Source organism: Odontomachus brunneus, unplaced genomic scaffold (assembly GCF_010583005.1).
Source record: "Odontomachus brunneus isolate Ranch 3 - 2012 unplaced genomic scaffold, Obru_v1 Obru_scaffold_171, whole genome shotgun sequence".
In the NCBI taxonomy this organism is placed as follows: domain Eukaryota; kingdom Metazoa; phylum Arthropoda; class Insecta; order Hymenoptera; family Formicidae; genus Odontomachus; species Odontomachus brunneus.
In genome coordinates, this window is record NW_022639621.1 from 37014 (window position 1) to 48746 (window position 11733).

Here is an 11733-nt window from a genome sequence, read left to right on the forward strand (position 1 = left end):
AGAGAGAGAGAGAGAGAGAGAGAGAGAGAGAGAGAGAGAGAGAGAGAGGAATTGAGAACTATTTCGGACTGTCGCGACGTTGACAGACAGACGTCTTTTGAAATCCGTATCGACATTCGGCTTGTTGTACGTCTATTGGCGGGAGGACTTCCATTAACGCCACAGCCGAGGAATCAATATTAATACGGACCACATTACAAACAGGGTGTCCCGAATATGTGCGAGCCATATTTATTTTATCCACTCTCTAAATTCCTTCGAGCGAAATTTCGTGCAAAACGAGTGACAGTATTTTCACTGAAATCAATAGTGAAAATATTGTGCTCAGAGGAAAAACATCGTATTGACAGAAAATACATTAATAGAAAACATATTTAAAAAAATAAAATAAATTTATATTCGCGCAATAGATACTATAATAAAATTTACTTTTATCAATATAAAATATTTTTCAAATATTTTTTCAAATAAAAAAATATACACTTTCTTAAAAACTTAAGAAAACCTTCTTTTTTCATGAAAGCATTTACTTATTTTAAAAAGATTTAGAATTAAGTACATTATATTAAAATATATATACTAAATAAATATTTACTATTTTTGAGGTATTTTTTTCTCTCAGTGACAACATTGCAAGAGTTGTTCAACTAATGTTTAATGTAAATTCTGATTCCATATAAGCGAACATTTTAATCGATTCCCAATTTAAACATGACTTAATAGCAATATTATATAGATGTTATAATTTTTTACTCAATAATATAACTGTTGCAGTATTATGCATAACATGTATTATATTACATGTACGTTGTGGAGTGGGAAATTATAATATTGATATAATGTTATTGTTGGTGTTTACTGGGTTAAAGTGAATATGTTTCTGCGACAATGGAATAATCGGATGCAAATCGGTTATAAATATGTAAAAAGTATTTCTCAAAATAATGAATTTTAACAATTTCATTCGATGAAAAATATATAAATTGATTTGTAAGCGACTATACATCAAATTTATTCTTCAATTTCGAGTGAAAATATTCATTCCACAATTCAGAGTAGGGAATTTACGCTATATTCGAGTGACTCGATGATCACTCTACTTTTTGAGTGAAATTTCATTTCGAGAACTTTAGAGAGCATATAAACTATTTTTAAATAAAAATACCCTAATAATATACAATCAAGAGAAGATTTAAGGGCCAACAAGGGCCTATATAATATCAAGTAAAAAAAACTTGAAATTTTGACTTTAATTTTATTAGTCAATTGAATAATAAATCAGTCTTCAAATTTATTAACAAGTTGACTAATAAATTTTTATACTTTCTGACTATGGAAATTACAGTTTCAAGTTTTTTTCTGTATCAGTGTATAGGCTTTTATATTCTTAAATTTTCTCTTCATTTCGTAAATCATTTTATATCAAAGATCCTTTAGAATCGATTTTTCGTGAATAGAAATGTTAAGGAAACGATCATTCAAGCTTAAACGGTTGAGAACAGAAGACAGTCGTTGCGAAAATCGAAATCCGTTCAAAGGGTCCATATGGATTATAGATAAAAGGCCCTTAGGACACCCTGTATGTAGGGGACACGCGGTAGCTGCCAGTACACGTCGCTCTGATATCGAATTCAGTAGTAATGCTCCGACAATACAATACCCTTCCGCCCGTGCCGTATTATGTGTATTGTATATTTGCCTAGATAATGAGACGTCACGGCCAGCTCAGCGCGACGTTATTTATAATCCACAATTGATCCCGCTCTCCTTTTCCATTCAAGCCGATATATACAGTGCGCGTACAACAGTCCGCGCGCGCGGATGCACGTTCGCACGCACGTTAAGCCACGTGCGCATCGGAAAACGATGAGTGATAAGCGATGACTTTCGCGAACGGTGCGCAAGATAATAAGCCCGTGCATTAAACACAACTCAGGCGTGTGTAATTTTAACGAGTTTAGGACCAATATCATCCAGATTGTTCCACTTCTGCCGGATCAATAGTCCGATATTGAAGCCAAATTTAGCGTTGCATTTGGGCTTAACATTGGGAGGAATTTAATTATGCACGTGACATTTCGTTAACCTCCAATTTCGCGACCAAGTTCTCTTTCTCTATCTGTAATTAGGTCTCAGTGGTCCCACTAAATCCGCTTTGTATTAGGCGAACGTTTATTATTCAGAACGAGATTATCGGACGGAAGGGCGGAAAGACCTATCGCCTCGGCCCGTAAAGCCGCTTGGGACCCCTCCTGCGCCGGAAAGTAGCTCCGAGATACATCAAGGATTTCGTCTTGAATTTTGCACGCGCTCGGGGCACGCGGCTCCCCGACTCGGTAATATAAACAGCATCCGCTTTCAGCGAGAATACGCCACCGGGCGCAGCCCGGGCGACGCCCGCGTCGTGGAAGCACGAGTGAAATACTTGGATCGCTCGCTGGCGACCGAGTTTTACAATCGCCACGGACAATAAACACGCTGATGGTCCGGCCAGACTCGATTTTTTCGAAATCCAGCGGGAAAATAACCAAGCGCGCACGCGAAAGACAGAGTTTTATCAACGCTGTGAGGCAGAGATTGACCCTATAGAGTTTTTAGTGTGTAAAAGACAGAAATAATTGTCGTTTGAGTCAGAACAAGCAGAGAGAAAAGAAAAAAAATAATAACTATTGATATCTGAGTGATATCAATTAATCTCTCCCTCTCTCTCTCTCTCTCTCGAAGCGAGAGAGAGAGAGAGTGTGAGAGAAGGGAAGATGAGAGAGGGAGGAGCATAACGTTCTATTCGCGCGCGCGGTGCGAACTTACGATTCGCCGATTCGTCGTTTAGCTCCCGCCGCTTTTTTCGCGTCGGTGAGAAGTACGTAAATAAAATGACTGCCGCGCCGCGACTCCGGCCAACGTATTGTGGAAAAATTCGTGAAAAAAGACGAGAAAAAGAGAGAAAAAAAAAATCGCGCGCGATATTACGGCGTGCCCGCCGAGGCGGACGTATAATTTCCGGCCCGACGTTGAATCCTCGTCAACGTTTCATACACGTCCATTCTCCGTTGTCGCGGAGCGCGGTCGCGTGTCCCCGCCGCCTCGTCCGCGGGGCAGTTTGTTTGCGTTAACGCACCGTGTGTGCAACTAACGAACGTACGAACGGACGCACGCATACACACCGGGGAGAGATCGAATCGCGCGAACGGAAAAGAATGGGGTAGATTATACTCAGTTTTTTTTAGTATACACCATTAGCTGAAGCCTAAAAAAAAACTGCTATTTTGGTTAAATTGTAACTTATAACCAGTGTTTTTGCTGCTATCTAAATGAAATCATCTAGATGGTTATTTGGATGGAAATATCGGAATATCTGTATCTAAATGAGACATAGCATCTTTATCTTGGGTAAAAAAATGTGCCATCCTAACTGGGAAAAAAATTTAAGATACGACATTCAACAGAAAAATTTGTTAGAGTTTTTAGTTAGTGACATTTCATGTAAAGATCTCATTTAAAAATAAAAATAATTCATACATCCAAAATATGAATGCGTTTGAAAACAAGTATATTTCTAGTAGTAGCGCAGATGAAAATTTTTCTCACGATATCATGAAAAAAAGTGATGTTAGTACACAGCTAATTATCAGTAGTAATATCGAGGTAACTTCCTATTTAGAGGAAGAGGAGTTGCATTCCTCTAACAAATTTCTAACGTGAAACAAACTTTTCTTTCAAGTATAATGCATCGCTGCTTTTATCGGCACGAGTAGTGTCTTTTCAATACAGGACAACAAATATATGTACACCGTAGAAACTGTTTATTAGACGATATTTTTTGTTTTTAAAAAATAATAACTTATAAACAAAAACATGGGGTGTAGTTCCGAAAAGTATTCACCCCTGATTTTTTTGAAACTCAGTATTCTTACGTATTTTGACGCGCTGATTACGAATATCATAGTGAAAATTGGCGATCACTTGATTTTCATGGTAAAAACCATGAAAAACCTATAAAAATTATAGTTTTTGACGTTTATCTCAGTAAATAAGAAAAATCATGATAAATGTTTTAGACAAAAGCTTTAGATCTTACAGAGATAAACATTTTAGGTTCTATATATTTTCATCGTACGAACAATAGTTTTCGAGGAAATGGAGTATAAAGACAGTAACAGCGTTAACATCTATCGTCGTTGCAGTTAAAAAGTGTTTAACTTTTTTTCTTAATAACTTATTAATAAATAATGACCGACAGCTAATGTAACGGTAGGTAAGGTTAGATTAGTTGTTAGGGGGGGGAGGGGGACGCAGCCTCCCGCTAGTCGTTCGATATTTTTCCCGTGTTGCAAAAATGTTAAAAATATTCTTAAAAAAAGTTGTTAGAGTTCCTTCATAACTGTAAGTCCTCTTTCCTTTATTTCTTTTCGTCACGATTCGGGGGAAATATACTGTCTACGTGGCGAAATAACCCACAGAAGGGATTCGCAGAAATCGAGTATAAAGACCGTAACAACGCTGTTACGGTCTTTATACTTGATTTCCTCAAGAACTATCATTCGTACGATGAAAATGGATCTAAAATATTTATCTCAGTGAGATCTAAAACTTTTGTTTAAAATATTTATCATGATTTTTCGTATTTACTAAAATAAACGTAAAAAACTATAATTTTTATGGGTTTTTCATGATTTTTATCATGAAAATCAAGTAGTCGCCAATTTTCACTATGATATTCGTAATCAGCACGTCAATATACGTACGAATACTGAGTTAAAAAAAAATCAGGGGTGAGTACTTTTCGGAACTTTATCCAATCTACAAAAAGTCTAAATGAATCCCACTACCATCTCATCTTTCATTTGAATGCTTTGAGGCGAAATAATCTCTATCTCATCTAAGATAAAACTTACGGATTTTTCCATTTCATTTCCATCTGGATGATTTGAAAATCATCTAAGCGCACTGTTTATGGTCAGTGTTCATAGTTGGATCTTATGCTTAAGCCGTCTCAAGTTTATCTTCAGATGCTGTATGAATCATTTGGCTACGGAATATCTAAAGGTAAACAGACTAGAGACAGTCTTAAATATAATATCTGACTGCGAGTACCGAACCTGTAACACACACGCGAACCGATGTGCCGTTTCGTCGAACGAATATCTTTCCCTCCGAAACACTGGGAAAAGCGACGCATCACCAGTCGACGCGCGAGGCTCGTTTGTTCGTGCTCGTCCGTGCTTACGTTTCAACGTTCATTCGTGTTCGTTCGTTAATGTCTACTATAACGCGCGCGACGCTACTCGACGCGACGCGATGTCGAAAGGCGTAAAGAAGGAATTTATGTGGAGAAGCGTGACGAGCTTTTCGCCTGAAAAACCCTTTCTTCGCAAATGAATCTTCTCTCTCTCTCTCTCTCTCTTGAACATAGTCTGCCGAAATTAACAATCGTTAAACGCTGTCCGCGCGGGAGCTCGTTTCGTTGAACGACTGCTACACGCGGTACGTCTCGAAGAAGCAGGAACAAGCTGGCGGCGGACAACGCTACGCGTCTATGTGCCTTATCTGAAGTGATGGCGTTAAATCGGCGCGCGTGGCCGTGCATACTAATCGAGACGTGAGATACACATTCCGGCTCCTCTGCCGCTGGAGCCCCGCGTGATTCGCTCAGCGTATGTCGTGCGTATATGAAGTCCAATAGAATGTTAAATATCCCTCAAAACGCGTCCCCTACATGGTGTATCGTCTGCGGATTAAGCGATCGTACCACAGAGCGGTATCGTCGACGGCGCTGACACGAGAATAATTCGTTCACAGAAAGAAAGACTCACCTTCTCGCGCAGCATGTCTCTCACCCTGGTCGCTTGGCTCCTGCTCCTGTGCAGTTCCAGCTGCAGCTCCAGACACCTCTCCTGCCAGTTGAGCTCCTCCACGGTCGTGGTGTAGCCGTCGAAGCTCTTGGAAGTCGCGTAGCTGGGTCTGACGTCCAGCTTTTCCCTCTTCACGTCGACGCTGCCGGGCGCGGGTCTCTGGTCGACGAACAGTCGACCGGCCTCGTATATCCGCGGCGCCGGTTGCTCCGGCTGTCTGCCGGAGAACGAGAAAGCCCTGTCGAAGTGGCCCCTGCCGGAGGGCCCGGGGTCGAAGTTCGACCTCAGCCTGCAAAGCCCGGCGGGATCTTTCGCCTCGTAGCAAGCGGCGGGTGGTGCGGCCAGGTCTGGCTGCGGCACGAATGTCCTCTTGTCCGCGTACTCCACGTGGCCGCTCGACTCGCTCGTGAAGTCGTACGGGCTACACTTGGGCTTGTCGCTCCGGAGCTCGATGTAGCCGGCGCTCCTGGCGCTTTCGGCAAAGCTCTTGTCCCGTTGGAAAAACAGATTCGACACGTTGACGTAGGGCGAGTCCCTCGAATGCACCGGCAAGTTGCTACCGCCATCGCCACCACTGCCTGCCGGGACATTGTTGTTATTGTTGTTGTTGTTGATGTTGGCTGCGCTGGTGACGATGCTGGCGACCGCGCCGGTGGCGGGGATGACTGTGGTGACGGCGACGCCGGCGTGTCTAGGCCGCGGCGGTGGCGTGGGTGCCTGGCGGAACTGCCGTGGCCACAGCCGCGGGCTGTCGGGTCCGCTGGGACCAGCCGCCGTGACGGCGGCGCCGCTCGGGCCCGTTCGGGACGACGCTGGAGCACTGCCACCGCCGCCGCCGCCGCCGCCGCTGATCCCGACAGAGCTGCCGGCGGCGGGCCCAGACTGGCCGCCGGAGCCAACGGCTCCACTGCCAACGTCGTGCACGCGGGTACCCAGCCGCGGACTGCACGGCGCCGAGTTGGAGCCGAAATCGGTGTTGAACCGTGTGATGGGATCGATAATTTGCGAGAGACGGCGAGACGGCGAGCCGCGTATCTCATCCATCCCAGTCGTCGTTTCTGACGATTCGTCGATCCTTTATTACGACGCGTCCTGCTCGCTTTTCTCCTGCCGAAGGATCCTCAGTGCATCCGGCCTGTGCTCTCCTCCTCGGGTTATCGCGCTCCTACGAGGAACGATCCGCTCGATGCCGCTCATAAGGTGGGGGCTGCTCATCCTTGCCATGTTGTTACCTCACACGCTCGTTCGGTCATCGTCGATCGCGACATCGTCCTCGAGCTTGCGCTGCTGCCTGTGCAAAGAAAGCCCCTTCTTTTGAGGAATGTTATGGAGCAGTGTGTCAAGTGGGCGTATGCGTGTCTATATGGTATGTAGCTTATACGCGCGCGGCCATGTATGTGTGTGTGTGCGCGCACGTCGTAACAAAGTACGGAGGGAGCGACGATATCGTAAAAACGGTTTCGGCAAACGGCCGCGGGAATACCTATTTTTTATGTGAACTGCTGCTAGCGGTGGTATCGCGGTCTCTCGTGCAAACTGTAGCCCGGGTTTCTTAATCCCTTGTTTACGGTGCAACGCTACTCGATACTCGGCTCCGCTCGACGCACAGAACAGTGTTACTCTGTTCACGTTTCTTCCCCGGCTCGCAACGGTCGCGTGGAGAACACGAAGAAATTCGCGAGACGTGTGTCGATCGCCCTGCTTATCATGAGTACTTTACCGCGCACTTTAATACGTATAACGCTCAGGTAGCTTATCGTCGGTGCGAATAGCGGCGTACGGAGAAAAGTGCGAAGTGGAAAGACGGCACGCAGGGCTGCAAAGTTTATTTTAAGGTCGACGTTAAAAGGAGTCAAATGAAAAACCGGATGAAGGGTGCGGACGGGCAACCATGCCGTTCTGCAATTACCACGGACGAGTCGGCCCGCGTGGCGCGGGCTGACTCTGTGAAAAATTCCAGTCTTTGCGAGCCGCCGCAGGAAGTAGATGACGAGCATAAATTGAAGAGTTAATATAAAAAAAAAAAAAAAAAAAGAGAAAAAAGTCTGTGAACGTCGAAAAATTAAAATCCCGTCGAGAGAAGTTACCTCTTCGAGTGATACGTAGAATAATTTAAATTCGTGAAATGGAGAGAGAGAGAGAGAGAGAGAGAGAGAGAGAGAGAGAGAGAGAGAGAGAGCTGCGGGAAACTTATGCAGAGGGTCGTTATTTCGGCTCTCCTCCGGCGAGAGAGAAATTCGACTTTGTTTTCTGTATTGAGTGGGAATTATCTTCGCGGGAGATTGATACGTCCCCAGAGAGATGTTAAGTGATTACATTTGTCAGCTTCTTTCCCTGCAAATTACGCCACGCCACTCGTGATATAACGCTAGTTCTGACTCGCGAGTCGTGACACGTGACATGTACGCGACACGCGGTGAATTAACTTCAAACGGTCGCGAGGTCATCCAATCTCCTCTCGCGGACTCGCCGTTAATAATACGTCGGGCGACCTTTTCTTTATGCGATTTATATCTGCGCGCCTTTCGACGGGAGCGGCGATCTTTCCTCCTCGACTCCTGTATGATGTCGATTTTTTAAGGGAACGTCGCGTTCAATGAGCATTAAAAGTCCCGCGTGGAGAGAAAGTTCTTCCCTCGTGGGAACATTTAAAAACTCCGCAACACGGGATCGACACAACACGTTGCTTTACGCGCACACTTCGACATTTCTTGGAGTGGAATCTCGCTCAGTATTTTCGTTCGGAATAATCGAGAAAATACTGCCACTCGAAATCGCAAGAGTGAATGTTTCATTCAGACTTCGAATGGATTCTGACTCGATGTGAATGAATGTTTCAATCAATTAGAGCGAACACGTTCCTACAACAGTGAACGCAAATTTAATAAACCTTGAGTGAAATTATTTCCTCGACGACTCAGATTGGAGAAGTGACTCCATATGAATGAAAAATCGAGTTCGAATGATTCGGTGATCACTCTACTTTTTGAGTGAAATTTCACTTAAGAAATTTAGAGAGCACGTGCAAACGTAAACACAAATTGTCTTGTACTCACTAAGATACAATCGGTATATTCTTCACTGAAATGCTTGTAACTAGTGGTTTAGCTACAAGTATAGCACTGCAATCAGTAAAATCTTACAAAAAAAATCAGGGAATAATAATTCGTACTTTGGATGCAGTTTACAAATACAGTGTCATTGCAAGCAAATCGCATGGAGGCTGTTCATTCAATCGCCACAAAGTTGGATTTAAATATAACGTCGAACGAATTTGTGTACTACAGATTTTGCAGTGAAATCTTACTTGCACTAGTCAAAATCAGTAGGATGTAAGATAGAACAGTAAAACAGAAGAATTTTCACTAAAAATCAGTGAATATTCAATGATCACGCTGGTCAACAGTCATCTAGCGCCAGAAATCAAAATCGCCAATTCTTATTACTTTTGATTAGAGTTCTATATAAATACAGAAGCGACATTGAGGGGAAATCGTCTGGCTAATTGAATCATGTGATTTAGCGTCATATTGTTTCTTACTGTTGTGAACGAATAAAGATTAATGATACAGTAGAACATACTCAGCTGACATTACAGGAGAATATTTGCTGCAACTTCAACGTAGTAAGTTAAAATTACAAACAAGCAGATATTATTTATGTAAATTCCATTCTATAATCTAACCTTGACTTTTATTTTCTTTCAATATGGCCATTCGCTATGCCTGTCTCATATGGAGACACAAGATGGCGGCTTTTCGATATATCGCACTTATCGATTTTCCATTTCGCTTTTCTATTTATATAGGACTCTATTTTTGATTACCTGCTGGATTCAAATATAGTAAGCAAAATGTTCCATTGGTAATAATTTTAGAAATACGTCAATGAATTTCTATACGTTTTTCCTTTTAAAATTATTATATTTATGTTTCTGCAAAGCTTTGCAGAAATATGTCAACATTTTCACGGCGAGACCACCCTATTAGAGCCATTCCATACCGCGGAAATTGTTTTATTGCCTTGTCAGAGTGGTTTATTGACAGGTTTCCTGCGAACTGAATTCACTTTGGCTTAGCTGGGAACTTGAAAGGAGGTGGTATCTTATTTGAAGTGTTTTTTCTTAACGTTATGCTTTGATCACTGTTAACAGCGTTGTTTTACAAGTAGAATCGCAAACACACAAGTATGTTAATAGAAGTGATTATTTTTGTTATATTTGTGGCGAATTACTTTAGTGAGTACAAAAAAAGTGCAATTCCATTGACTCGTAAAGCACGTGAATTTATTTCGGATGTAAAGTAGAAGATGGTACAAAAATTTAGGCGTCTCGTATTTGTTGTAAAACTTGTACATATCGACCTTCCAATACTGGCTAAAGAGTAAAAATCGAGCTACGCGTTTCTCAAAAACTATTACGGATTTTATTGTCATTTTCTTGTTTAAGAGTTCGAATTATGTGAAAAATATACTGAAGGTGTAAAATAATTGCTTAATATTGTCAGTAAAACATTCCTTTTGCTGATCCCATTAGAACGATTTTGACGGATTTACTTTGAAAGCTAAAAATCTTATTTTATTTGTAGAGAGCACTAAATTATACTTGCTGCTTCTACACTTCCGTTAAGAGGGAAATAGATTGCTCAAAGGAACCACAAGCGAAACGTGGCTTTTATTAGGTCTGGGACAGCCTATATGAAGATAGTTCCGGGCGGTCTCCCGTGGTACCCATGAATAAATTTGAAATTAACTTTCGAACGCGCGATTTCCGCGTTATACGAGGCGCGACGAAAGCCGTTCGCAATCTCGGAGGTTCTTACACAGCCGAGGCGCCCTTTATATCGCGAAGGGCTCGTCCGGAATATTCCCTGAGTAAAGTCTCGGCCGCGATTACGCTTTGAAGACTTTCAACGCGCAGCGTGCGTAAAAGCGAGATCGCCCGTTATATTCGGCGGATCCAATTTTCATTTAAATAACGTAATTCCAATGAAAAGAAGTCAGAGCGGAACTTCTCCGCCATCACCACACCTACAGGCAGCACGACGATGGTCGATTGCCTGTTGTTAGAACCCTGTTTTGTCATTGCGTAACGAGCGGCGGTCACGAAGCGGTAGCCGCGGGCCGACCGGTTGGCGTATGGCTCGCATTTTGCATAAATTACGCGTTCTTCTGTCCAGCTCGCGTGATCGCGCGACGTTATTGTCGAAATAACGATGCGGCGCGGGTCGCCGCTGCAGGCGCGGCGAAACAAATAGACCGGCGGCACGTGAATCGTACGTACGCGAGACGTTCCCACGAACGGCGCCGATTGTTCCCGCGTGCAAGTTTCGCCCTCGGTCGCGCTGAATTTCGTCTCGCATCCGTTAACGACAGGGCCAACTGTAGTAGTGCGCCGAGCGGCGTCAATAACATCAATATCTTCGCGCAGGGGGACAGAGAGAAAGAGAGGGCTTCACGATGTTTACATGTATTCGAGACACGCTGTGTTGTGAAACAGAAAAAAGGAGAGGAGAGAGAGAGAGAGAGAGGTCTTTGATTCGACGGCGCGAGATTCGCGATAATCGGCACAAAAAGCATCGCGGCAGCCGACCGACGTCGATACGATGCGCGACGGCGCGACACGTTCGCTTCTGCGGAACTGCAACTCGTAAATTTCACGCGGCCGTTCGTTAATAAAGAGAGCCGGCGGGAGGCTCGTCACGAAAGAGGCGAGAACAGGCAACGAGAGCGATGAGAGAGAAAACGCGTCTCCGTCTGAGAGGCGCGGGACAAAAGATGAATACGAGACCGATGACCTTTCCCTCGAGGGAGAGAAGACATGAGAGAGTGTGTGTGTGTGTGTGTGTGTGTGTGTGTGTGTGTGTGTGTGTGTGTGTGTGTG

General features: G+C 43.6%; 1 protein-coding gene across 4 annotated transcripts in view; it reads right to left on the reverse strand.

Annotated features, from left to right (window-relative positions):
- Nucleotides 1-11733, reverse strand: part of LOC116851284 — a 51643-nt gene that overhangs the window by 36991 nt on the left and 2919 nt on the right. For 3 of the 4 annotated variants that reach the window (XM_032830573.1, XM_032830572.1, XM_032830575.1), the window contains one exon: nt 603-7143. In XM_032830573.1, the coding sequence (XP_032686464.1) occupies nt 5736-6896 (1161 nt within the window). In that variant the 5' untranslated portion in view covers nt 6897-7143 and the 3' untranslated portion in view covers nt 603-5735. Of the gene's footprint in view, nt 1-602; nt 7144-11733 lie in introns of those variants that run through there. The other variant, XM_032830576.1, reaches the window with a different exon arrangement.